Consider the following 27,298-nt stretch of genomic DNA (forward strand, 5'->3'; position numbering starts at 1 on the left):
AGAGGAGAAGGGCATCCTTGGGGTCAGTGGTGGCTCCAGCAGCACCGGATGGAGCAGGGGCTCCCCGAGTTCCTGGTCAGTAAGCAGCAGGTGCGGCTTCCATGGCGCTGGTGGGGGTGCTTCCGGCAGAGCACCCGCGGTGGGGGCTGTGGATGCCAGCAGCTTCCTGATCTTTGGGTAGTATCCTCTCTTCCCGGCTGCTCTTCCAGCCCTCCTGGTATTATTTAACCAGTCCTTTCCACTAAGTTCTTCTTTGTTGGAAATATCCAGGCTGGTTTCTGGGTTTTTTTGTTTTGTTTTTTTTTTTGAGTGAACACCGATTGGGATGCTACAATAAAGAAATATTTACAAAACTAAGAGTACTTAGACATTAAACATGTGAAAGCAGAAATAAAATCGAACGGAAAGATTAAAGATGGTGATGGAATCACCCAGAAAAACAAACGCAGAACTCCAACAATGTTAAGTACTGTTTATAGTAAACTGTAACATTATTATATAACATTATCATGATTTAAATTACTTATTCTGGTGTTACCCTGTAAATACTACTTGGTGGGTCCTGCCTGGCGTGTGACCAGTGTTGCATGTGTGTCCTGGGTAGTACATTTTATTTATTTATTTATTTAAAAAAAAAATTTTTTTTTTGGAAAAACGGTTCCATGCCTGACCTGGGCTTGAACTCACAAACCCCAAAGTCAAGAGTTGCATGCGTTGCTGACTGAGCCAGCCAGGCAACCCTGCTTAGTACAATTTAAGAGAGGAGACAGTCTTGTAATTAATAATACTCTGACAAGCATTTTAAATATATTCATTGACAGATAAGCGTTATTCAGATGTCTGCATAAATAGGAATTGATGTTGAACAGGAAGAAGTTTTTCCAAAGGGCTAAAGTTTATTCAGTGATAGAATTTGGTCCTTCCCTTCAGCAGTCTTGGAATTTGGTTGCCAGGCATATCCGTGTCAGAAGTCCACCCTCGCTAATCATTTCCATCACACGCAAAATCTTAAAAGCCTATTGGTGGCGCTTTCCATTTCTCTGCAAACTTCTTACACTGCTTTCAGTTATGACAATGGAAGGGCAACGTTTTTATCTGCTCATACATACTCTACTCCATGGGAGGCAAAAACACACCCCTCAATTCTCTTGTTTAAGGAGTGGCTACTTGCAAAACAGCGTACAAATGAAGAACTGAACATTCACACATACGACACGTAGTATCTCTATACGCTGTAACTGAAACTTTGCTTTACATTTTTGCCATTAAAGAATTAGTCTAATTTTTATTCTCTCTCCGCAAAGTAGTTATAAGAAACACTTGTAAAAACTTTGAAAAGGCGCTTTACAATCCTGGAACGACAAATTCTAAAGTATAAAAATGAAGACACGTCTTCTATGATTCACAAAGAAGGATAAAATAAAACCTGCAAAGCTAGAATTTCTGAATGGCTTTGATAGGAATTTGCTAAAAGGAACCAGAACGTCAGAACTTAAAGATTTCCTATTTTAACCTGAATTGGGTTTTTAAAAAGCTACACACTTGTGGACAGGTGAAGCTCACACGAGAACTGGCCGCCGCCGCCGCTAATGATGACAGTAACCGAGGGACAGGGACCTAAGTGCTAGGCGTGCCCGGCTCTTCCTGCAACCGATGGAAGCGGTTGGCTTTTATTTTTTTCCCTTATGTTTTAAAGAAAAGTAAATATACACCGGGCAAAAAATTTAAACGGTACAGGAAGATCTAAAACCATAAGGAAATATCCTTTTTTCCCATAACCCAGAAAATCTGAGGTCTTCAAAATCATTCAGCAGTCATGTGAATAATTTGCAAACCAAAGTGAACCTTGGAGTCTCATTCGCTAAAAAGAACTCTGAGTCATTTGGAATGATGTTGATTTTCTCACAGATCACCTCTGTTACAGAGGAAAGCCACGCAGCCTTCTCCTTCGTAAAACAACCAGTTACAAAAGCAACATGTACCCCTCTCCGAAACAAGTCCAGGCATCTCCTTGCACTTCGTGGATAGGTTCTTGGCTCTGGACAGAGTCCCTGGTATCATCCCTGAAATTCAGGCATCACATCTGACACCAAACAAGACATTTTCAAAAGTTAAGAAAACCTCTTCTTAATCAAAACGAGTCATCTGGTCCTTGTGAGATAGAGGCTGAACTCAGATTCATGTCGCCTGGTGATTACTAAATAGATAAAGATCTTTATTCAACGTTGTACAAAAGCGCATGAGCCATAGAATCCCAAGCGCTCAAGCTAAAACCAAGTCAAACCTTTCCTAGAGAACAAAGGGAAGGTGAGACAGCAAGGGACCAAGGATGGAAACTCCTTCAGAGCAACTCCCATCCCGGTGATGAGATGCTGGGTGCTTCCTCCCCAGAGAGCGCTCTCTCTGGCAAGCAGGAAAGGCTTACAGAGACAGGTGGCGGGAGCTCAGCCAAGCCCTTCCTGAATGCCTCGGATCCTCCTGGCCAGCTGCACATCCTTCGGGAAGAGAGTAACGCGGCCGGCATGTAAGGAGAGAAGATAGGCGTCCTCAAAGAGATGAACCAGAAATGCTTCTGCAGCCTGGGGGCAGAAAGACAAGTCCAAAGACTGCCACATGGGAGGGAGGGGGCATGTGCTGCTGTTCTCTTGGAGCCCTGCTGCACCTTGTCTCCAAGGACTCACGGGACTGTGTGAAAGACGGTCACAGAACGAGGGGGAACCCTGCCTGGGAATCCGGCTACCAGCAAATGAGGATCTGGCCTCCAAACCCAGGCGTTCCGTGATGCTCTCTCTCAGGAGGCAAGAGTCAGCGCGTGACATTCCTCGGGCAGCCCCGTGGATTTCCAGAGTGCCTTTCTCCCATTGTCACCCAGCTGTACCTCGGCCCCACTTCTTACCTCTTGTAGGGCCAACAGGGCCTGGGCTTGCCAGTAGAAGTCCACACCACGAGTGAATTTAACACATATCTCTCTTGCCTGTGAAGGAGTGGGGATGGTTGGGGGGGGGGGTAAGGGAGAAGGGGAGTGTGGGAAGGAGTGAAGAGTTAAAGAAGAGAGATTCAAGCGAAGACGGACTCTCTCCATGAGTTTCCATGAATCTTCACTTCTATCACACCTTCCTGCCCCTTAATCTTAGAACCTAAGCAGTAGCCGGTGTCAACTCCTGGGAGCTTAGGAACTGGTATGTCTCCTATCGGTGGTGGGGAGAGGGGGAGGCAATCTCTCAGGGCAGGAAGAGGGATCAAAGCGGGGATGGATGAGAGGGCTCCTATTTATATAATCCAAGAACACGGTTTCAGAGGTGGTAGGGTTAGAAATTGATTCCATGAAGAACCATAAGGAGCCCTTGGCGGATTCATGCTTTCAAAAGGTGAAGAGTCCTCTGCCAGGTTGGAGGGGAGGACCCCTAGCCATTCAGACAAGAAATGATGAGGTCCCCAATACCTGGGGGATTTAAAGAAAGAAGGCAGCACGGGGGTTGGTGGAGCTCACCAGGCGGCCAAAGGGGCTCTTCCTTAACAACAGGTCTGTGCTTTTCTGAAGCTTTCGGATCTCCTTCAGAACCCGACTTCTCCGGGGACCACGCTGACGGGAGGAAGCGCCTGAGCAAAAAAGTTCGGTCATAGAGTGTAGTGGTCAGTAGGTGGGGCCTCGCAGCCTGCCTGAGATAGGCAAACTGTCAAATCACTAGTCTGTAATACGCTCCACAGAAGCGGGCATTCCGGTCTATTATTTCCTGCCATTATCTTCGGCAACTAGAAATAGTAGTCAGATGCCAAACAAATATTTGTTCAATGAACGCGTGATCCTTTGAGGGTATTCTCTTAAACGCCAACTCTTTCATGAAGCCTCTCCTGATTCCCAGTCCCTTCCAAAATGATAGGTTACCTCCCTCCTCTGAGCCCCCTGGTACTTTGGGCATCTCTTCTATCTTTGCCATCTAGGTTGGAAACTCAGTGATTTTGTGTTCAGGTCTATTTTTAGAGCTGGAAGGAATTGGAGAGGTTACCTAGCACAACTCTCTGTCTCGGTTATCCTGAGGCTGAGAGGTGAAGACAATTAGCTAGAGCTTATGTGTGGCCAAGGAGGGACCTCAGATTTGGCATAACTCAGTGCCAGTGCTGGGTCACTGGGCTAATGGAGCCAGAGCCTTTGGCCTGGTTCCAACCACAACAAAAAAGAAAAAAGACCTTAAAATATTCCCCAAAGTAGAGGTCAAAAAGCCAAACTCTCTGATCTGAAATTAAAAACACAAGAAAAAAAAATCTTCTAACTCAAGGAAACTTAATTGAAATTAGACTATTTATTTATTTATTTTAATGTTTATTTATTTTTGACAGAGAGACAGAGAGACAGAGCATGAGCAGGGGAGGGGCAGAGAGAGAGGGAGACACAGATTCTGAAGCAGGCTCCAGGCTTCGAGCTCTGAGCTGTCAGCACAGAGCCCGACGCGGGGCTCGAACTCATGAACCATGAGGTCATGACCTGAGCCGAAGTCAGATGCTCAACGGACTGAGCCACCCAGGCGCCCCTGAAATTAGACTATTTAGAAGTGAATCAAAAGTCTACATCTCAAAACTTATGAGATGCAGCTAAATAGTACTAGAAGAAAATGTACAGTCTCCAGATTGATTCTCTATTAGAAAACAAGGATGTTAAAAGACAGCTAAGTGTTCAACTCAAGTGTTAACAACAGAATTATTAAAATAAACCAAAAGAAGACAACCAAATATTCAAGATAATAAAATAAATTAATGAAAAAGAAAATAAAACAAAAAACAATACTGTTGCTAGGTCAATAAAAACAAGGACCAACAAAAATGAATGAACCTCTCATAAGCTGAACAAAGAATAAAAAAAAAAAAAGAAAAAAAACATGAAAATGAACATTTTGAAGGATAAAATTGTTTCAGAAATGTTATTCAAGGGGCATCTGGGTGGCTCAGTCGGTTGAGTGTCCGACTTCGGCTCAGGTCATGATCTCGCAGCTCGCGAGTTCGAGCCCCACGTCCGGCTCTGTGCTGACAGGGCGGAGCCTGGAGCCTGCTTCAGATTCTGTGTCTCCTTCTCTCTCTGCCCCTCCCCACCTCGTGCTCAGTCTCTGTCTCTCAAAAAATAAGTAAACATTAAAAAAAGAAAAAAAAATGTTATTCAAGGTCCAGTCAAGGACAGAGAAGTAGTTCTGTGGAAGGGATTTCATAGTGAACTAATTACAAAGTGTTAGAAGAGCTGCATGAGCAGATGGGGACAGTGAGACAATCCAGAGACGCCTGTGCCACACAGCTGGCCCTGGAGACTTTATCTCTGGTGGTGGGGAATGTGGGTCAGAGAAACAGGGGCAGTGTCCAGGGGACTGGGGACATTTAGGAGAAAGAGGGAGGCCTCAACTTCAGGAGTCAAGCTGCTGGCATCTGCCTCTCCCGACCACTGGTCCACAATCCACGGTCATCTGGAGGCAGCCTTTAACAGACCGGCGCAGCAGTCGCAGAGAATGGAAAGATTAGCACAACTAGGTATCACCCGTGCAAGAAGGACAACACCGCGGAAGGAACCGAGCTCAACAAATAACCAATGCTGGAGGAATCTGAGTGAATAGAGAGAAAAGACTTTGAGAGCCATATATGTAATAATCTCAGAGGGGTAAGAGAAGGCATGTAATCTATGTCCCAGAACAAGCAGTTATGAAAATGATCATGGGAAAGATCCTATGATCTTTAAGCGGTTAAAGATCATGGGAAAGAACTGGGATTAAATATTCAGTAGTTGGGGGGCACCTGGCTGGCTCCGGCTGTAGAGCATCTTGATCTCATGGTTGTGAATTTGAGCCCCTTGTTGGGTGTGGAGCCTACTTTTTTTTTTTTTTTTAAACATTTATTTATTGTTGAGAGACAGAGAGAGACAGAGCATGAGCAGGGGAGGGGCAGAGAGAGAGGGAGACACAGAATCCGAAGCAGGCTCCATGCTCTGAGCTGTCAGCGCAGAGCCCGACGGGGGTTCAAACCCATGAACCGCGAGATCATGACCCCAGCCGAAGTCAGATGCTTAACTGACTGAGCCACCCAGGTGCCTTCGTGGAGCCTACTTTCAAAAAAAAAAAAAAAAAATTCAACAGTTGGGTCTGGCAATGCCAACATAAGGAGTTGGGATTTGATCCTAAATAACAGGGAGCTGAGGGAGTCGGAGAGGTGATGTCCTTACATTTTAAAGAGGAGTCCACCTGCAGTGTAAGGAAAGAACTGAAAAGAGACAAGAGTGGAAGTGGAGTGCAGTCAGGTTAGGGTGCTGGTGGCTGGGACTAGCTGGTGGGAGCAGAGATGACAAGTGGTGCGATTAAGGATGTGATCTGGAGGTAGAATTGCTGGAGCTTACTTGTATACGGGGACAAGAGAAAAGAACGTCTCCCAGGGTTCTGGCTTGAACAGCTGCGGGTGGGGAACGTGCCTGTGCCATTTGCCGAAATGGGGAAAGCCAGGGATGCAGAGGTTGGAAGGGAGTAATCAAAAGTTCGGCTTCAGATAGGCTGCGCCAGACGTAACCACGAGCTCTCAGGCAGAAAGGCAGCTGGACACAGGGATGTGGAGTCAGAGGAGAGATCTGGGCTGGATATGTAAATGTGAGCGCCGTCTGTACGGGTGGTATGCAGAGCCACAGGACGGGATGAGACCACATGGGGGGCCGGGGGGGGGTGGGGAGAAAGGAACCGGACAGCAAGGAAGTCCAACATCAAGTTGTTAAAGAGGTGACACAGACAGTAAAATACACCAAGCAGGAACTGCAGGGTGTGTGGGTCACGGATGCCAAGGGGATAGAGTGTTTCCAGGAGAAAATGGCCCGCTGTGTCCAATGCTTCTCGGAGCAAGAAAAGGACACAGGCATGTCTATTGGATTTAGCAACACTAAAGTAGCTGGTGACCCTGACAAGAGGACTTCAAGTGCACTAGAAGGAAGGGAAGTAGTTGTGGGGGGTCAGACTGGAATGGGTTCAAGGGTGCCTGGGAAGAGGGGAGACACACGTGTGTGTACTCTTACATCTGGCTATTTCTAAAAAAGGTAGCTATGAAAGGCAGTAGAGAAAAATGGGGAGTATGCGAGAGGCAGGGAAGGTAGGGGCAGGAAACACCCCTGCCCTTTTTCTTTAGACAGAGCATTTGTGGAATGCCAGTGTGGGGAGTAAGAATGTAATTCTAAATGCAGGTGGAGAGGATAAGAGAAAGCCCAGGGACGGAGAGAGAAAAATATGACCAAAAGCCCAGGTAGGAGGAGTGGTTTTTACTAGGAAGGGGATACGTGGGTTCTCTGCTGTGAGAAGACAAGGGAATCCAGTCTGGAGGCTTCTTATTTCCTCAGTGAGGCAAGCATGAGACCAGGTCATCATCAGCTGAGCGTGAGTGGGGCGGGGGGCGGCTGGAATTGTAGGAATTTGAAGAAGAAAAACAAAGGTGTGGAATAGTTACTGGGGAGAATGGAAGAGCCGGACTGCCAGACAAGTGCAGGGGGACTGCCAGAGAGCGTGGAGATAAACCAGGCGCAGCAGGATGCTTCCGTATCACAAAGCAACAGCAAACACACTTAACAGCACCCCGTTAAAATCAGGAACGGGACAAGGATGGCCAAAACGCTGCTCGTATTTCAATACTAATCTCAGGGCCTCCTTAGTACACTACACCACGAAATAAAACGTGTAAAAATGAAAAAGGAGACTCAGGTCCTTATCTGCAGGTAATATAATAGCCTACTTAAACATTTCAGTTGAAGTAACTGAACGCTAGTTAGAACTAACGAGAGAAGTCAGCAAGTTGCCTGGATGCGAGGGTTATTAACGTTCAGGAAAGAAAATAACCCAGAATATATTTTTTTCACCCTGCTCTTAACTATGTGGCAGAAGACAAGTAAAGCAGTTGTTGCCACAAAGGCACAGCTCTCGCCCCGTGGGTCTGCCACCCACCAGACCTCAGTACAGAAACAGGACCACAGACCAGTCTTCCTTCCCAGCCCATGATCTCAGGAAGAGAACAAGGCGGGAGCACTCTACTTAAGGCCCAACACAGCCCTCAATGAAGAAAAAACAAAAATACATACAATACCTGGAAGGGCACCTTCTAAAAGTACAATAGTTCTTTGAAATGGTCACAAAAAGCGGACAAGAACTTTGCAATTTAAAAAAGCACAAACACTTATTTTTTTAAACTCCTGTCTGCTGGAGCAAGCCGTGTGTGACCTTGTTCAAGTTACCCGGCCTGCCCGCGCGTCAGTTTTCTCGTCTGTAAAATGGGCACACTATACAGTTGAGGTAATTCACGTAAAGAGTTGAACACAAGGTCTAGTTGGTGGTAGGTACTCCATAAATGCTAGTAGTAAGAATTAATATTAGGAGCCAGGCCGCCTGGGCCAGCCCTTTCTCCCCCTCGGAACTGCTTTCCCCGGTTCCTCGCTGGGCCTGGACTGGGCCGGCCCGAGCAGATGCTCGCCGGCCGCGCGGCTGTGCCCGCCCGCAGAGGAGCGCCAGCCGGAGATTCGGACCCCGGACTCCGCCCTCGAGCTTGGTGTTCTGCTCCGTGAAATGGGCACGCGGATGCGGCCGTGCCCACCCCTCACCCCGGCTGCTCGAGGGCGACGGGCCGCGGCCGGTTACCTAAGGAGGGGCCCCGCCGGGGGGGGCTGGGGGTCGGGCTCGCGGTACGCCTCTTCGGGACTTCGGGCTTGCGGCTCCGGCGGCGCGGGCCCATGGCGGGCGCGGAGGGTGGCTGCCCCGCGGCTCCTTCTCGGCCTTCGGGGTCCGGGGACAGAGGCTGGCGTCCGGGAGAAGCCCGGGAGCGTCCTGGCCGCGTGCCCCGGCGGGGTGCGTGCTCGGCCGCTCCCGGCGCCTCCGCGGTTCCAAGTTCCCGCACCACTGATTCACTGGCGGCGTTTTTTAAAACCCGAATTCAGAAACTCTCAGTGGCTACCTCTGGAACGCCCCTGGCGCAGAGCGACTGCGGAGAGGACCAATCAGAGCACAGGACGGAAGGCTAGCGGCGCGCGGTGATAAGAGGAGAGCGTGGGGCTGTGGCGGTTCGACGGTAGGAATCAGCCAATGGGAACTTGGAGAAATGAAGGGAGGCGGGAACTTCTCCCGCCGTCTGCTTGCTTGTAGTGGTGCTCATTTTTGAGTGCCCAATGGTCCAAAAAGGAAAGCTCTATTCTCAAGATGTAGACGGTGAGTTAGTAGAACACGTTTCTCTAGAAAAATCACTTTGCTCAGACATTTTATGTTTTGCCCTGTCACCCCTGAGGTGGCTTTTAAGCAAGAGGAGGCAGATTCACACGAGAATGTGACAACCACATGTCGCCCCTGTGACCCTCCCAGGAACACCCCACGAAAATGGTTCAGAAGCCAGTTTAACTGCATGGACGTTATTGATGACTGGGGTCGCGGGGCAGCCAGGATCCGGGCTCTGGATCACACTCTCCAGCGCTGCAATGGAATCCTCCTAGAGAAACGACCCCTTTCCCTTCCCTTTACTATCGAGGATAGTACGCATTCAGGTCAAATGTACATCTGGGTAGTTAGAATAAAGGGAATTTTTATTTTCCACGCGTTTTCTTGCATTTCCTCAACGTTCTACAGTTAACACGTTTTCAGGGGAAAATGTCATTATAAAATCAGTGATTTCATGGAACCGTTGTTCACTGGTGGGAATGTAAAATGCTGCAGCCATAGTGGAAAACAGTATGTTGACTGGCCAAAAAAACTAAATGTGCAATTACCATATGATCCAGCAATTCCACTTCGGGGTATACAATCAAAAGCAGGGACTTGAACAGGTATTGGTACACTAATGCTCACAGCAATGTTACCCACAACAGCCCCCAATGTCCAAATAGATGAATAGATAAGCGAAATGTGGTACATACATACAATGGGATATTATACAGCCTTAAAAAGGAAATGACACGTTACAGCACGAATGAACCTTGAAGGCATTATGTTAAGCGAAGTAAAACAGACACAAAAGGAGAAATACTGTATAATTCCACTTACATGAGTCCACTTTCACGAAATTCATAGAAAGTAGGATGGTGGTTGCCAGGGGCCAGGGGAAAGGAGGAATGGGGAGTTAGTGTTTGATGGGTATGGAGTTTCAGTTTGGGAAGATGAGCAAGTCTGGAGATGGTGTGATACTGCACAACAATGTGCACGGACTCAGTGCCATTGAACACTTAATAACGCTCAAAATGGTCAGTTTTAGATTGTGTGTATTTTACCACAATTTTTAAAAGGAGGGACAAAAGGGGGCACCTGATTGGTTCAGTCAGGAGAGCGTGCGACTCTTGATCTTAGGATTGTGAGTTCAGGCCCCACATTGGGCATGGAGCCTACTTAATTAAAAAAAAAGGGGGGGGGCGCGGGGAGAGGAAAAGGAGCAAAGTAAGGAAGGAAAGAAAAGGGAAGGAGCTGTACTTGGGGATACTCAGTGGGTCCACTGGTGGTGGGGGGAATGGGGTGAACAGCCTGGTCTAGAAGACCCACTCTTTGGTGGTGCCTTATGCGACAGAAGATCCGAGAGCCAAGGGCTCTATAATGTGAGCCTACTCTTTGATTGGCTCTTGTATTCATCCTCTCCACCGTTTCTCTAGTTCAGACTCTAATTATAATCAAATGTTGTTTTACTTGTCTCTACCTTTAGTGATCTTTCCAAACAGCAATTTGGATCATGTCACTGCCTTGCCTAAACTCCCCATGGTACTCTATGGTCTACAGATTGAGTTCTGATCCCTCAGCAAAGTCTAAAATGTACAGCACCATCTGGGCGCCTGCCCACCTCTCTGACCTTGACTCTGGCCACTTTTAGTGTTGCGTGCTTATTGCCAGGCATACTGGTCTCCTTACCTACAGTTCTTGAATACATCACTTGCATGTTTCTATGCTTTTTACAAGCTTCTCCTTTCTCCAGGAATACCCGCTCCCTCCAACCCCACCGGCCTGGGAGACTCCCTGCTCATTCTGTAACACCATTCTGATACAGAGTGGTACTGCCTCCTCTGTATCTCAAAGGCCTCTTATGCACGTCATGCTGTGCTGGAATTCTTTCCTTCCACATTCATCTCCTGTTTTCTTTCATGGGCCCACAGTCCTTGGAGCACATCAGTTCTCAACACAGTTCAGTAAATTCTGGGATAGTAATCCTTTTACTAAAGACTCTTGGACAAGTGTTCCTAATGAAGAAGGGTGATTTATGAACTTTTATAGCTAGGGGAAACTCCTTGCTGACTTTTACGTTTTGAAAGGATGTAGTTAACATAAGGCCAGAAGGGTTCTGAACCAAGGCAACTATGAAACGAGGTCAATCTGTAAAGCAGGTCAGGGAGGTGTACATATTTGGCAATGCTGAAAACCTCTCCTTTTTATAGGTAGCTAAGGTCTTGAGAGGGTGTCCAAGGTCACCTAGCCAAGGTAGAGGTGGGGCTGAGACACAGCTCTCTGACTTTGGATTCTGCTTCTTTCCTCTATATGAGGTGGCCCTTCGCTCCACTCCTCCTCCTGTCCTCAGCAGGGGTCAGAGCTTCTGACCTCTTTGAATGCTGTTTGCTTGTTAAAGTAGCAGAGACCTTTGGACAAAGTGAAGACAAAACAGAACCACTTGGCTTGGTCCTAAATCTCTGCCTTGTGGGCAGCTTCCTGGAGGAGAGGAGCCTGAGAGCTACTCCAGGTCCCGGATGGCAGTCCTGCAGGAAGCCCCTGCCCCCCCAGCTCTCCCAGGACCACACTGCTAGGGGGATGGACTGAGCAGTCCACCACAATGCAGACGCTTAAATTGAACGTCAGTTTGAACCGATGTTTACAGAAGTCTGTTATCAGTCAATTCTGATTTGGGGGTTCAGAACCTTCACACCAAACTTCCACCATTCAGGACCCCCTTACTCCACTGAAAATATTCCCCACAACCCTCCAGCTTCAGTGAGAGTGGTGGTCCTTACCCTCCCATCCACATGACCAGCAAAGCCTCGGGACCTCCCCCTCCAAAGCATCCTTGACAACAGGAGAGAGTGAACCTACTGTCACCGTAAAATGTTCGAGGCATCTTGTTGTCTTAAAATAGATGGAGATTTTACACTGGCCTCCATGATGATGAATTTTAATAAAACCTTTCTTCCCCTCTGAGCAAGACCGATGCTCTGTGCTGGGCCTCTGCTGGGACTTCCGTGCCCCTGGCGGGCCACCCTGGTGGGCCACCCTGGTGGGCAGCGCAGCCTTACAGGACGCTCCACTGTGTGTTGACACTTTCAGGCACCTTCAATTTATTATCTTATGTAATTTTCATGCTCATTCTGCAAGATGGAGGCTGGTTTTCCTATTTGGGAGATGTGAAGACCCAAGCTCCAGAGGTAAAGTGATTCACCCCGGTCAGTGGCAGGCCTGATGTTTAACCCTTGCGCTCCTTCCCTCTCATTAAAAAAAAATAATAATAAGATAAAAAAAGAGCTTACACGGCCCATTTCCCTTTTGTTTTTAAAAATAAAGCCTAAAACATTCTAAGGCCCCAGCTTTTTGGACAGGGCAGCTGGAGTCCCAGCACACTCACTCTCTGATTACACACTGTTCCCTGCAGAAGCTCGGGGGCCCCTGGGACTTGGAGCTGCTGATAGGGAGAGTCCCTCCTCACCCAAGAAACCGTAATAACCTGCTGATTCCCACACTGCCTGAAGGCTTTGCTTGTCAAATATCTCTTCCCCCAGAATCTATTTTAAGGAAGGCATTTGGTGTTTTCTTTTATGATGGAGCTGCCCAGAAAAATGGTCTGAGGCTCCAGAAACTGCCACGGAGCGAGGAACTCAGCAATGAAGGGCTGCTCAGCTCCCTGGGGTCCCCAGTGCCAGTCCCCTCCCTTTGTGGTGGGGTTACAGGGAGGACAACAGCACATGAAGCTTCTAACCAAGCCATGGGAAAATTGCCCAGAGAAACCAGTAAGGTGGGTGGGGCTGTAGGTTTGGAATCAGGCAAACCTAGCTTGGAAAGCTGGCTCCGTGAGGAAGTCACTTAACCCTCTCTGGGCCAGCGGTTTCCTCATCTGCATCCACCTGTCAGGCTGTTATGCAAAAGTTAAGCCTTTAACACATGCCTAGGATACCAGAGTTACTTTAAATGGTGGAGTCCCGGTAAATTCATCGCCCTGGAGGGTGATCGGTGGAGTCAGGTTGCTGAGGGTGGGGCTGAGGTCCATGTGCTCCGGATCCCAGCCTGCTGCCAGATCGGATCACGTGGCTGCACGGCTAGAGCCCACAGCCAGAGAGCCCTTTGCCAAACAACTCACATCTCTGGGCCTCAGTTTTCTCATCTTTAAAAGGGAAGGTGAAGGGATCATAAAAGCTGCTATTAAGGGCTGCCTGGAACTCCCCTCATGATCTCTGCCAGGCAGGGAGGCCTTGAGTGTGTGAGCAAGGACAGCAGGACTGGCATGGGGAGGAGGCGCCATGGGCAGAGGGACAATTCCCAAGAAGGGGCGGCTATTACTCCTTTCCCACAGAATGGGCCCAGCTGAGTCTGGAAAGCACCGAAGCCACAGCGTCTACACCCGCTGCTTTCTACAGGAGGACGCTGAGGCCCAGAGCAACTAGGTGATGGGCTGAGGGAACTTTCGCTGAGTTTATGGGACAGCCCAGCTAAAACTTAGGTCTCCAGACAGGGTTAGGGAATACCCTACACGTTTTAGAAAATATGGTGCTTAGTTCTGGTTTGAATTTGCTCACTGACCTCTCTTCTTTGGAGAACCACGTTTAGCTTATGGCTTAGGAGGAAATCTTAGGGTTGTTAGCTCCTGCGATCCCACTTCATGATTTAGTGCTAGGGCTGCAGGGGGGGTGGTGGTGCTGGGGGGAGCCTGCCAGGAGTGGGTCACTGCACCCAGGCCTGTGGGGGATGCAGGGGGTGGTGACAGAGGAGGACCTGGGTGTCTGGTGGTCTTCTGTGGCAGCAGCTGCCCCGGGGTCTGTGGGGAGGGGCAGGGTGAGGCCTTAGGGAAGGGGCGCTGGAGGCTCCCCAGCCCGTGTGGCCTCAGCCTCAGGGTGGACAAGGCGCATCCAGGTAGCAGCAGAGAACCCACAAGAGGCTCAGCTGGCATCGTTGATGGGAGTCCGAGAGCCGCCGAGCAGTCTCTCGTGCTCGCCCTCCTCTGCGGGGGGCCGGCCCCTGGACAGGCGGGCCAGCAGCGGCCGGTGCAGCCCGTTGTAGAGGGCGGTGCCCATCAAGAGGATGAGGAAGCCCAGGATCTGCAGCGGGTGGAAGGCCTCCCAGCCCAGCGCCAGGCTCAGGGCCCAGATGACGATGGTGCGCAGGCTGTCCAGCACCATGCGGGTGGTGGCGCTCAGTTCTTTGGTGACACTGATGCCCGCGAAGTTGAAGAAGGCAATGCTGCTGATGTTGCCCAGCAGCGCCAGGGCGATGAGCGGTTGTCGGCCCACCTGGCAGAAGGCGTCCAGCGTGTCCTCCAGCGTCCCTCGCGGGTTTCCGCTAAAGGAGCCGGCGGGGATGTAGTACATGGGCACCAGCAGCAGGGAGAGGATCACGAAGCCGAAGAGGCCTGTGGGAGTGGAAGAAGTATGCGGCACTCTCTGCCCACCCCGAGATCCCCAGCTTAGCCCGCCCAGCAGGGGCTCCCCTGGTGTCCCTCCCGCCACCCCTCCCAGCTCCTTCCTCACACCTGCGCCTCCCTGCAGGGCCTGGGGCTGCCTGCTCATCTGGAATTCACAGCGGCCTGCTGAGGGGGCTCTAGCTGCCCTCTTCCGCTTTAATCGTGTTTTCTGTCTGGACCCAGAGTAAGACACGCGTTGTATCGTTACCAGTATATGTGTGCACAGGCACGGATACGCTTGTATGCGCACTTTCACAAACCAACAGCCACCCTCGCAATGTTCTCTGGCTCTTTTAAATTCTATGGTATTCATTTAAAAAAGAATGGCCGCTGCCGCCACTGCACTGCTCTCCCAAGTGTGGAAAAACACCGTTCTCTAATTCAGTGCCATTGGTCTGTGACCAGGAGCTGGATCTGAATGTAAATCAATGCGCTGCTCCATTCAGAAAGTCTTGCAAGGGAGAAAAAAAATGAGTGGATCCAAACAAACTTCTTGATGATGTGGTTGACTAACTAGTCGATGATCCAGCTGATTAACACTGTGCCAGAAGCCCTCGGCGCCCTGTGGGCCAGGTGCACACAGCTCCCTGACTGGCCCGCAGGCCACACTTGGCTAGGACTGCTCTAATCTGCCCTGCTGGTTTCATACCTTTAAAGCTTATCCGCTTTGGGAGTTACTTTCCTGCTCAAACACCCTTCGTGCTTCCAGGCGGCCTAGATGGCTTAGTTAGTGAAGCGTCCGACTCTTGATCTCAGCTCAGAACATCTCATGGTTCGTGAGATGGAGCCCCGCATTGGGCTCTGTGCTGGAAGCACGGAGCCTCCTTGGGATTCTCTCTCTCCCTCTCTCTCTGCCCCTCCCCCACTGGCATGTGCATATGCACACTATGTCTAATAAATAAATAAAACATGAAAAAATAAAAACCTTTGGTGGTTCCTCCCTGCCCATCACGGAAAGTCTAATCAACTTCCCGGACGTTCAGGGTTCTCTGGGATAAGACCCTGACCCATTCACCTCCTGATCACTGTCCCAACATCAAACCCATATCTCACCCAACTACTCCTCACCGGTTTCCACATTCATGGCCAGCTCCCCGCGTCTTCACTTTGTCTGGAGTTCCCTCCTTCCCACTCCTGTTGCAGCTCAAATGCCACCTTCCCTGTCCTAAAGACACTCAGATGTGCTTGGCAAGTGACACATCATTTGAGCACAAGTGGCCTGAGCCCAAATGCGCTGTCTGGTCCTTTCTTGCTGGCCAACTCCTCTACAGTGGGGCATGTATCCCCTTCATCCTCCACCTGGGCCCCCCTAGCTCCTGGCTCTGTGCATGGCAGGCGTCAGAATATCTGTCAACACACACGTGGTGAAGGGAGGGAGGAATGGGGGGGGTTACCCCCTCCCCGTGGACCCTGGCACCTTGCCCCGTGCTCCTGCTTGTGTGTCCCCTCCACGTGCTGCCCTCCGGGGTGTCCCGGCAGCAGCGCCCTGCTCCCAGCCTCCGTGCTCACATACCCTCAGTGCCAACTGCCCGCAGTGGGTGCACATTGTGCCTGTAGACAAACTTCTCCTCTAGCACCATCTGGATGGAGACGATGATCTGGGCCATGATGATCAACAGGTCCCCTGTGGGGGAAGTGAGCCAGGGTGAGACTGGGCTGCACGGGGTTGGGGGGCAGGGATGGAGGATGGCTGTGGAGCCAGAGGCAGGGTGGCAGGCCCAGTGCAGGGTTAGACGGCTCCCACAGGGACACAACCACCCCCACAGCCCCTGCCTTTTGCAGGGCACCATATAGTTTATGACGCAATCATGACAGTCCTATGCCTGGTTTCCTAGTCCCTGAGGGGTGGGGTAGCCCTGCAGGGCAGGCACTGTCACCACTCTGGGCCGAGGTTCCAGAAGGCCCAGAGGCCTGCCTGGGACTGCGAGTGGCACAACAGGGTGATAAGCAGGTCTTTTGAGAAGCACAAGCCTTTGTGATAGACATTTCTGGTTTAGTCTGTCCTCGGAGGACCAGAGGGGTCCCATCATCATAGAAGAGGCTGCAAGGCCTCCTTTCCGGGATGTGGGGATTACTATGATGATGACCTTCAGCACTCACGCCGGGCTGGGTACTTAGTAAATGCTCAAGAGACATCCGTTCCCTTCCTCTCGCAGACCCAGTAGTTGGTGTGTTTATCATGGCACAGATCCTCTCCCTCCTGACCTCCCCTCCTTAGCCCACCCGTCTCTCATGCTGCTTGTGCCTCTGTGCACTCTATCCGCCACCTCGAGAGCAGGTGCGTGCCCAAGTCGGCCTGTAGGTCCCCCATGTGCCCTCACCAAGGGCCTGCCATACAGAAGAGCTTGCAAAAGTCTGTTGATGGACTCTGTGCTTGGCTCCCAGGGAGGACAGGACAGGATGGGCAGCCCCTGGGTCCCTGGCCCTTGTTGTACCTGTGATCACTTCGCTGAGCTTATGCTGATCATCATGCTTGCTCAGAAGGTCAGCCAGGCCGACGACCACCAGCCCCGCGATGGTGGCAAGGATGCCCAGCCACTGGCTCAGCGCCAGCCTCCGCCCCAGGAAGGCCACCGAGAACAGGCCTGTGAATATAATCACTGCTCCCCGCAGCATCTGGAAGCTGGACGCACTGGTCATGTTCAAGGCTAGAAGAGGAGAGACACACAATGTTAGCTCCCAAGGGCCGAGGCTATCTTTTCACTGAGGTGTCCTCAGGGCTGAAGACACACCTTGCACATAGTATGTACTCAGTAAATCTTGTGTGCGTGCGTGTGTGTGTGTAAGTCTGGGAGTGGGGCAGGAGTGAGATGAACTGGGGTGAGGGTGGCTGTTTCACCAGTGGCCCCTCGGGCCGTTCTCAGCCTGGCCCAGCTACTCACCCACATACATGATGCTGGTACCCGTCATGTCGCAGAGGGCTGGGGGCAGGAAAAGAAGGGGATTGAAGGGCTGCTGGGGATCCATGCTGCCCTCTGGGTGCCTCGCAGCTCTGCACCGGAGCAAGTAGAAGGCAGCCAGGCAGGAGAACTCTCCCAGGAACATGCCCACTGCCTGCAGGGGACAGAACCCTAGAAGTTTAGAGCTGGAAGGAGAATCACCTTTGACAAAATTTTAACACAGCCTTTCTTCAAACAAAAGCTTATCTATACCTTGATGCGTCCAACAGACAAAAGCAGAGCTACTGTGTGTGAAAGGCCAGACACTACCTCCTAGGTCTAAGCCCTCAGCTCTAGAAACATCCTGATGGGAACCTTAAGGCTGTGTACAGCTGGTCTGAAAACCATCAGGGTAGGCCAACCTCTGGTCAAGCTCCAGACTGAGAAACAGAGGCTCAGAGAGGGTTAAGAACTTACTTAAGGTCACAGAGCAAGTCTGCTGGCAGAGCTGGGGCTGAAATACTAGCCTCCCGCTTCCCAGCCTAGCAATAAGGTGCTTTCCATTTATGGTGTCTGCTCTATCCCAGAGGAGTCCGGGCTGCCCATGGGTGCAGAGCGGGCTTTGTTCCTGGGGTTGATGTTTTCCAAATGTGTCCTGACTTGGACGTGGGAGGGCTGGCCTTACAGCGTCCGGGGCAGGACTGCTCACCAGGACTTACGCAGGCCTTCCAGAGAGGGCTGTGCCCTCTGCCTTCTTCCACCGGCACTCACACCCTGGCGTCTGTTCTGGGGAGGGAGGGAGGGAAGGAGATGGTTCTCCCGGGAGCAGGGGAAGGCGCCACCCTGGGTCAGGAAGCAGCAGGGCCTGGTGGGCACACGTGACCTGAGGCCTGGGTGGTCAGAGGTGGGGAGGCAGGGACGGGGCTAGATACCTGAAGGAAGGGATGCTGGAAGCTGTGTTCCTTGCTCCCTCCGCAGCCCGGGGCCACAAAGTTGTCTGCCCACCTGCAGCGGAGAGAGAGAGAAGGTCAAATCCTCGGGCGCGTGCGGGCTCTGCAAGCCTGGCTCTGGGGCCTGTGGACAAGCTGGCTCCTCTCAGAGCCAAGAGGCCAGACTTAGGGGACTTGGCCCAGCATGAGACTCCTGCTCGAAGGGGCCGGATTCCACAGCACAAAGTCTTCATCTGGGACCGTGGACAGGAAGCGGGGGCCTAGAAACTTTTAGCCAAAACACAGCATTTCCTCAAACTGGGAACGTAGCCCCGCAGTACCTGTGACTTTGTCACACGCACAAGTCACAGTTACTCTCACCAGCCCATCGGAGTCCTTGCGGATACTGTGAAGTGCCAATTACATCCATCGCTACTACAAAATTACGGCAATTAGACCTACTGCTTATCATTTTGTGTTAAGAAGCATATACACACATATTACTCTATACACAAATAGGATTTTTCAATGTTCTGATAACTTTACTTCAACATAAGTGGCTTTTTCTGTAATCCTATCCTTTATCTGCATATTTTAAAACAACATTCCAGGCTTTACCAGACTGTCAAAGGGGCCCATGGCACGAAAAATACCAGGCGCCTGTGGTCTACGAGGGCATCTGGGCCCTGGGAAATGACTGTCTGGCAGAGAGCAGCCGGTCACCTTCATATCACCTGAAGGGTCTGGAGGGTTTTTCTAGCACTGACTGTAAAGCAGGTGGCAAGTGTGTGGCTCTAGCAGAGGGCACGCCCAGCCGGCACCCTGGCAGATGGCATAACCGAGTGTGGCGTGCTTCCCCAGCAACCCCAGACACAAGCCCAGGACCCCTCACGGCCCTGTGCCCTGGCAGCTACCGCCAATCATTCTGCACCGTCTGCCGTCCGTGCACTACAGCTCCCGCCCCTGAACTTCGTTTTTGCTGGGCTTTGTCGTGTCCCTGAGGTCTAGTCTAACCTCTTCCATTTGAAAGTCCTTTAGATATTTGGAGACTTTTCCACCTTCTTTTGAATCTCCTCATCTCCTGCCTAAAGAGCCACAGCTCCTCCTAACATTTTAGTCCCCTGGCTACTGACTTCTGGAAGCGTGCAGGTGGGCCCGGGCCCAGAGCTGGGTGATCTGGCTTGGACTGAGCCTGGCAGGAGGGCACCCCCACCCGCCTCATGTTGCATATCCTGCCGTTCGTCGACATGGCTTCAACTGCGTCTGTCATATCACAAGCTGACTCAAGCCAATGCAGACCCAGGGCAATGTCCTGCGGGCCATGGACCTGCTCCTTGTGTAGCACCCCACGCATAGGTGGTGGCTGTCTGTAAACTGCAAGACCCAGGACTTTCTTTTTCTTAAATGTCCTTCCTTGCAATGTCTGACAAGAGCAACCACACGGTAGTACCTAGCCCTACTCTGCTGGCTCATTTCTGCAACAAGGCCAAGGTCCCAAAAGGTAAGGGGAGGCTTTTGTTTCCTGTGCCCTCCACAGTGCTACAAGTATGGGCCACTGGTTAGGGCCTGGGTTTGACAAAGATCCTGGCTAGCCCTGGCTTCTCTCTGCCCTGAGTTTGAGGAGGGGACCAGGGAGCTCTTTCCCACAGCCCGGGGCAAGGGCATAAGGCCCGGATGCTGGCAGCATGAAGGGCAGGTAGAGCTCCTGGGCAGCCGTGAGGGCGAGACCACATCCATTCACTGATCTGACCACACCCCAGGGCCAGTGAACAAAACAGGACTGTGGCAAACTTATCTCGCAGTGAATGAGCGGGAGACCCCGGCACTCCAGAGATGCCAACAGGGGCAGGTAGGAGGGCCTGTGGTTCTTGGGAATGGTGAGGGTCAGAGGAGAGCTGAAGGGTGGGAGTTCTGACAGGACTGGTTGGAAATGTAGGGAGAAATCTGGGTCAGGGGACCAGGCTGTGAGCAGTCCCAGTACCAATGTGGCAAAGAAAGCCCCCACTACAGAAACCACCGGCTCTCTGAGGTCTCACTTCTGTCCGATTCGCGGCAAGTTCAGGCTCTTGGATCCCCGGGCAGGAAGGACTACTCTCACTCCGGGAGGACCTGGGGGTGAGGCACCCAAGTGTAACAGAGGAGATGCGAGGAGGAATAAAGAGGTTAGGCTTCACCAAGGTGTATAGCCAACTGCCCCAGGTCAAGTCAGAGATGGAAATTCCTGGAGCTGGAGCCAGGGCTCTGCCAGGAGGAATGAGGGAGGTCCTGCCAAGTCCGTGAAGGTCAGCCAGAAGCTCAGGGTGAGGGCATGCGTGCAAGCCCCTTCCTCATCATGGTACTACACCCAGCATACAAGGTAGGCTCACGAAGTGCCCCCCCCCGCCCCCCCCCCCCCCCCGCCTCGATCTAGGGGTAGAGCCATCTCCCGGGACTCCGCCTGGGTGACTGCCTATGCAGCTTCTAGCAACGACAACTCACATGTCTCACTGTGTGTTCCAGAGTCACTATCACTTAAGAGAGTGGAAGCTCAGCATCCAGCAACTTCTCTACCTCTGGACCCCCCAGCTCCTGGCACATTACTATACGGAAGCTCCAACATTTTGTGGTCGGATAAATGGGACTGCCAGACTCCACCTAGCAAATAGGCAGGTACTACAGTCCAGAGGCAACGTCCTCTGGGTCCTAATTGCCCACTTGGGTGAGGTGCCACCTGCTGGTGGGGCCGGCCAGGCTTGTCCCCAGGGGTGGGCAGCGAGCGCAGAGCCGGCTGTAAGGCAGATGCTGAGCTCCCCCTCCTGCCCCGAAGGCCTTCTTTGCTTTCCCCAAGGGGTGGGTCTGCCTCAACAAGTTGGGGCTGGCAGTGTTCCCAGCTTGGGAAATGGAGTCCTCTTGTATCTGAAGGCTCAGGGCAGGCTTGCAGCCCAAGGGATTGGGTGTCAGGACCGGCGGCCCTGCCCAGCCTCTCTGCAGGCAGGGAAGAGTTCGGACCTGCAGGCACTTAGGGCTGGAGTCAGGCTTCCCGTCCTGGTCCTGAGACAGGCTTCAGCTCACTGTGTCGGCACAGGTGGACCCCAGACAGCACAGAACAAGAGACCAAAACCAGCTCCAGTTCGTGGGGGGATGACAGCAACGGCCCCTAGGGTGGGGTTGTTGTTTGCAAAACGCTTCACTACATGTTTTTAGGAAGGTACAAGTTACTGAGCACTGACTTCGTGCCAGGCCTGTGCTGAGCACTTCACGTACTTCATTTTCCATGTGGGGACTTGCGGGCTTGGGGTGGAGGGGTGGAGGGAGCCGGGCTCAGACTCACACAGTTAACAAAGGGCCGGGTCTAGCGCCAAACCCAACTGCTCACATGCTTTCTGAAGAGGCGGCAGGATATGTGGAAAGCTCACGACTTTTGAGCCTCATAGGTAGGACAAGTGAATAGGTTTCTCATTTATAAAATAGGGATGATGATGCCAATACTGATGAACTGTCAAAAGCAATAAATAATAGGAGATATGTAAGAGGTGGCCCATGGCGGGTAGTCAATGAAAGTCCTTTTCTGCCCCTTCTCCCTCTTTCCCCTCTACTGAGCAGGAGTCTCACCCCTCGTGTTGGGTCAACATTGCCTGCTCTGCTCCAGCCCTAAAGCTGGAGCATTCTCTGTGACCCACCCTGCTGGCTGAAGCAGGGGCGGCTGGAGGGGCCACAGGGCCAACAAGTGCCGATACAGGAAAAGAAACGCAACCATCATCTCAGGAAGCACCTTATTTGACAAAGAACCCGGGGACCAGAGAGGGCTGGCTTGAGGGACACGGGGCTCCTCGGGTGCAGAGGAAAGGCCAGCACCCAGGGGCCTCCTCCTCCAGTTCTGTGCTCCTTCCTCAGCACCTGAATTTCTCCCATCACCTTCTTATTCCAGATTCTTCCCACTCCCCTCGCTGAAGTGGAGAGAGGTCAGCTCTGCAGATGGGCCCTCTCTTCTCTCTAGATACTGTACCCTAAGGGAAAGCCATGGTCTCATGGGCAGGAGGCCTGTGGGACCCCGCAAGGGTCCGGCTCACGCTACATGAGTAGATGCCTTCTGTTGGCGGAGACTGGCTTCTTTTAGATGGGGTCTCGGCAGGCCGGTGGAGGGGGCGGTGTGGGCTCCCCGTGCTGGGGGTGAATCACTCTGGCATGGCCAAACTCAAAGCTCAGCATTCTGAGAAGCGTGCACAACCACGTGAGGGCAGGGGGTGCGGACAGACTGAGGATGTGGCTGATGGAGCTCCCTCGGACTGACCGGTTGTGCGTCCCATCCCCCTCACAATCTCTGCCACTTCCTCTGGCGCCCCCGGCTTGTCAAGCCTGGTGAGTCAGCTTCTTTCTCCTGCCTGGGATCTTTGGAAGGGCCACAGAGCTTCTCCACTCTCTGGGTGTCACAGCGGTTGGTAATAAACAGTCACGAGCCCTCTCATCTAAGTATTGCAAAATCTTCCTCAGTGGATCCCTTGTTTCTGGGTGGAAGGTGGGGAAATGACACCCATTTTACAGATGAACCTGAGGCTTGGGGAGGCCCCATGACTCACCTAATCCCATAGCTTCCAAGCCTTGCAACTCTTTCCACTCTACATACGGCCCTCCTGAGGCTGGCAAAGGAACCCTCTGAAGCAATTATCCAATGCCAGCTCGTGGGATTTAAGGGTAGGGACAGCCACCAAGGCAAAAGTTAGAGCTGGCACAGAAAGGCCATATACAAGTCCTTCCCTAATAGAGGCCCGGTGGTTCCAGGCCTCCTGCCACCTTCCTTCCTGGCAGGGTTCCTGCACCAGGGGCCTGACTTTGGAGGGGAAGTCACCCCACCCCACCCCCCCCCCCCCCCCGCCGCCACCCACCGGCCCCTCCCGGGCCGGGTGAGCTTCCCAGTCTGTGGCGGTTTAGGTGGCGATCTGAGCCTTACTTAGTGAGTGTCTACTTGCACTGGCTCTTTCCATGCAGCTCCCCAGCGGGATTCAGGAAAAGGGGGCTCTGAAAGGGACAGGACCCCACAGGCAGGCTCTGGTTCAGGTAGACAGCCCTAAGCAGTGCTGAGCGGGGGAAACGTTTGGTCTGCAGGAGACACATCAGCAGAAGGTCCCAGTGAGGGGGGGGGGGTGGCCAGGGCAGCCAAGAAAGGAGAAGCAGCTACTTCACCGGGAGGGGCCCTCTGCCAAGGCCCGGGGACAGGGCCACAGGGCCAACCTGATGGGCGGCTTTCCCTCCTGTGGGTATGTGCCCCCTGCTCCGGCCCCAGCCAGGGCAGGCCTGTCTCCTGCAGCCTCCCCAAACCTGCCGAGCGGGCAGTGGCCCCCTCCAGGGGAGAGCTGCCCTGTGGTCCCAGGACAGCAGGTGGCATGTGCTCAGCCACTTCCGTCTCTACTATGTTTAGTCTCCCCTGGATGCCGGGGACAGAAACGTGCTCCTTTTAACAGGCCAAGGAACCGAAAGAGGCTACTGGAGATGCAATGTGGGAACCGAGAGCAGCCCCTGGCTCCGGAGGGGGGGGGGGGGGGGGTGGGTGGGAAATAAGCAGGGTAACAGCAGGATCCCCTGGGCTGGGACGCAGGCCTGTTGCCCAGTCCCGGAGGTCGGGCACTCTGGTGGCAGGGAGGGGAGCTGCCACTTGTGGGATCACAACTCCCAAGGGTCACGCTTGGCTGCTCTTGCCTGCGGAGATACGAAAGGAGATCCCCAAGGAAGAGCGGCTTTGGGGTTCTGCAGCTGTGGAAGGACTGGGCTAAAATGCAGAGACCCAGGATGGGGCGCCTGGGTGGCTCAGTTGGTTAAGCAGCCGACTTCAGCTCAGGTCATGATCTCGCGATCCGTGGGTTCAAGCCCCGCATCAGGCTCTGTGCTGACAGCTCAAAGCCTTAAGTGTTTCAGATTCTGTGTCTCCCTCTTTCTCTGACCCTCCCCTGTTCATGCTCTCTCTCTCTCTGTCTCAAAAATAAATAAAAAAAAATGTTAAAAAAAATGCGGAGACCCAGGTTCTGGTGCCCACTCTGACACCCGTCAGCTGGGCCACAAAAAGAAACTTCTCATGGGACCCTGACCACAGATCGTGGGGATGAGAATGGGTGATTTCTATGTTTCTAACAACTTGAAATGCCCTGAAAAATGAATAGAGAAGTCTCTAGCCTCATCCCATATTGACAATGAAGAGCCTGGATTCTTGAGCCAGATCACTTTGGTTCAATTATCAACTCTGCCATTTGACAGCTGACTTGAACTTGGGCAAGCAATTCCACCTTTCCATACCTCAGGATCCTCATCCGGGGACAACGAGCGTATCTCCTTCACAGGCTGGTTACAAGAATTCATTAAACTAACACGTGAAAGGTGGCCGCAGGAGGACCGGGCACGGGATGCTCTCTGGATAGCAATTGCTTAGTTAGCACTGGCTGTGGTCACATTCTAGCCAGTCTGTCCCTGTCAGAAACTGCAGGTCAGAGTGTGAGTTCAAATTGCTAATTCCCATCAGGATGTACATAGCTGCTCTCTCACATTTTCTCTCTGAGGGTGTCCTTCTCACAGTCTGGCCTTAGAACAATGTTTGGGGCCCAGTTCTGGTGGTCCATCTGAGGTAGGGAGGCTCCCGAGAGACCCCACATCAGGTGACAGGATCAAAGGCTGGGTCCTCACATGGGAGTCTCTTTCCTGTCTCTGAGGCAGCCTCCAAGGGCAAGGCCTCCTGGGGCCAAGGATTCCCCTGGCCTCCTACCTGACCAGGAAGGAGCTGAGTTAGCACAGTTTACCCCAGTAGTAACTGGCAATCTCAACTCTCCTTGGGGACAGAAGCCCTGGCAGACCCACGGCCACTCTGGAAGCACTTGGCTAAGGCCTTAGCTAGTACGACAGATGGGCAGACAGACAACTTGGCTGCTGTGTTCAGATCCTGAGAATGGGAGCTCTCATGTTGAGTCACCTTTACAGTTAAGGGCTCAGCAAAAGCAGTGACCTTCAGGAGGCCACAGGGCCCAGGAGACCAGCTCAAGGCACAGACACAGCCGGCCATAACCCAACCAGAGACAGTGGGGTTCACCCAGAGCTTTACTTCCTTTGGAGAAGGGAGGACACCGTGGTTGCCAGGCTGTATATTCTAACCCCTTCACCTCTGATTCTAACCATCTCAAGCTTTCTTTTGGTTGCTCCAGCCTCCTTCCCTGAGTCCAGACAGTGCCTTACACCCTGTAGGTACCTTATACATGTCTGATCAACTGAACAGGATGCCTCTCTTCCAAACTCTCCTCTGGAACATGTCTCATATCACTGATGGAGTGTGCTAGGAACAAACACCTAAAAAATGGATAGGAGATGACTGCCCCCCTCCCCCAGCCCTCAGGGGGTCTGGAACACAGCCCAGAGGGTGACTGGCATGCCTCCCCCTTGCTGTGGAGACTGGCAGGGCCCAGCTGGAAGTGAGGTCTGGCTGGGAGAGGGCCACTGTCCACTGTTCTCCACGTGCACCTTGGAATCGGTTCAGAGAGAGGCCAGGATCTGGGTACTGGGGGCTCTGAGATGGTAAACAGAGGGGGCAGGAGAGCCCTGTCTTGAGGCGGGGGCAGAACAAGAGACAAAGCATTGCCCAGACAAGGGGCTGCCTCCAGGGTCTCCTGTACACTACAGAGAGGAGGCCATGCTCAACCCCTCAGTCTCATGACAGCCCTGGGTCCTCAAGCCCTAACCTCCTCGGGACTATTACCTCTGTCCCACAAGCACCTCACCCTCATGCATCAGAGCTGAACTGCCCACCTGCCTTCCCTGTCTGGGTTAATGACACTTGTATTCTCGCAGGCAGAAACCCTGGACTGGTCATTGTCTCTCCATTCTGTGGGTCAGGGTTTATGGCTTCATTCTGTACCTGGTCTCTCCCACCTGTCCCTTCCTTTCCTACCTCCCTCATCTGTTATGTAGCAGGCTTGGAGTGGTATTCCCTGCACCAAAACTACTCTTCATCTTGACCATCAGGTTCATCATACCATTTGTAACCTGTCACTTTCTGCTCAAAAGCCCTTCTTTGATTGTGGGATTAAGATGCGGCCTGGGCATTTGGGGCTGGTTATAACACTCTTCGATGTGACCTTGCTCTTGCCTGCCTCGACGTCCAGCCACATGTAGATATCCCACCGAAATTTCAAGGCCCAGCTGTAACCTCTCCTCCGTGAGAAGCCCAAGGGGCACCCCTTCTCTGTCGCCTCCACGCTCACGGATTACTCGGCCTGCATGGGTTCTACCGCAGCCCGTGTGCACAAGTGTGGGAGTGCCCCTTCACCCCACCTCTGCCTACAGCTCTTGGAGAGCCTGCCTCCGACCCCACCGTTGGGCTCCAACCCTCCCGTTTAAAGACGAGGAAACTGAGGCACGGAGACGGAAGGTGACTCGCCGGGATCAAACACTCAGCGATCAAATGAGCCGGGGCTTGGGTCCTCCAGCTGGCGACCCGGCCTCTGTCCATATTTCCCCGGGCCTCGCGCCTCTTGGGGGCCCCCAAATCGCTTGAACCGACCGGAGAAACTAGGCGAGCCGGTGAAGCCGGGAAAGGAGAGCCGAGGAAGGGGAGGGCGAGGAAGGTGCGCGGGGTCGCTGGCGCCCTCGCGGGCCGCGGCAGGTCCGGCTGAGCCCCCTCCCCTTCCAGCCAGGCCCGGACTCACTTGGCCGAGAGCGTGTTGATGGAGCCGGTGACGAGCATGAGCCCGGCCAGGAACAGCTGGTATTTGGTCCAGGCCATGGCGGCGAATGCAGGGAGCGAGAAACTGCAGGGACCCCCGGGACCTCCGCGCTCGCTCCAGGTAGCAGCTCCCGACCCCGTCACCAGGGGGTCTCGGGAGCGAGCGCTTCCGGGCCGGGCGTCACGTGACCAGTCCAGGTCCCGCCCCG

General features: G+C 52.6%; 2 protein-coding genes across 2 annotated transcripts; both read right to left on the reverse strand.

Annotated features, from left to right (window-relative positions):
• Positions 1-1,631: 1,631 nt before the first annotated feature.
• Positions 1,632-8,926, reverse strand: CENPA (centromere protein A). Its single transcript, XM_027033383.2, has 4 exons — positions 8,631-8,926; positions 3,491-3,600; positions 2,897-2,974; positions 1,632-2,579 (listed from the first exon to the last, which is right to left on the reverse strand). The coding sequence occupies exons 1-4, from the start codon at positions 8,722-8,724 to the stop codon at positions 2,445-2,447; spliced, it is 417 nt and encodes a 138-aa protein (XP_026889184.1). The 5' UTR covers positions 8,725-8,926; the 3' UTR covers positions 1,632-2,444.
• Positions 8,927-12,098: 3,172 nt separating this feature from the next.
• SLC35F6 (solute carrier family 35 member F6) lies at positions 12,099-27,291 on the reverse strand. Its single transcript, XM_027033379.2, has 6 exons — positions 27,073-27,291; positions 18,419-18,491; positions 17,490-17,661; positions 17,043-17,255; positions 16,121-16,231; positions 12,099-14,556 (listed from the first exon to the last, which is right to left on the reverse strand). Exons 1-6 carry the CDS (start codon positions 27,147-27,149, stop codon positions 14,087-14,089), a joined length of 1,116 nt encoding a protein of 371 aa, XP_026889180.1. The 5' UTR covers positions 27,150-27,291; the 3' UTR covers positions 12,099-14,086.
• Positions 27,292-27,298: the final 7 nt, after the last annotated feature.

The sequence above is a fragment of the Acinonyx jubatus genome, chromosome A3 (genome assembly GCF_027475565.1).
Source record: "Acinonyx jubatus isolate Ajub_Pintada_27869175 chromosome A3, VMU_Ajub_asm_v1.0, whole genome shotgun sequence".
Lineage (NCBI taxonomy): Eukaryota > Metazoa > Chordata > Mammalia > Carnivora > Felidae > Acinonyx > Acinonyx jubatus.

What these genes read in the sequence shown, in the direction of transcription:
- CENPA (XM_027033383.2), bottom strand. Translation starts at nt 8,724, where the DNA reads ATGGGCCCGCGCCGCCGGAGCCGCAAGCCCGAAGTCCCGAAGAGGCGT. An exon ending in CCGGCGGGGCCCCTCCTTAG is followed by an intron (nt 3,601 to 8,630) that starts GTAACCGGCCGC and finishes TTTTTTGCTCAG; the next exon opens with GCGCTTCCTCCCGTCAGCGT. An exon ending in CCCTGTTGGCCCTACAAGAG is followed by an intron (nt 2,580 to 2,896) that starts GTAAGAAGTGGG and finishes TTCTGCCCCCAG; the next exon opens with GCTGCAGAAGCATTTCTGGT.
- SLC35F6 (XM_027033379.2), bottom strand. Translation starts at nt 27,149, where the DNA reads ATGGCCTGGACCAAATACCAGCTGTTCCTGGCCGGGCTCATGCTCGTC. An exon ending in TACCAGCATCATGTATGTGG is followed by an intron (nt 17,256 to 17,489) that starts GTGAGTAGCTGG and finishes CTCCTCTTCTAG; the next exon opens with CCTTGAACATGACCAGTGCG. An exon ending in GCGGGCAGTTGGCACTGAGG is followed by an intron (nt 14,557 to 16,120) that starts GTATGTGAGCAC and finishes CCACTCCCACAG; the next exon opens with GCCTCTTCGGCTTCGTGATC.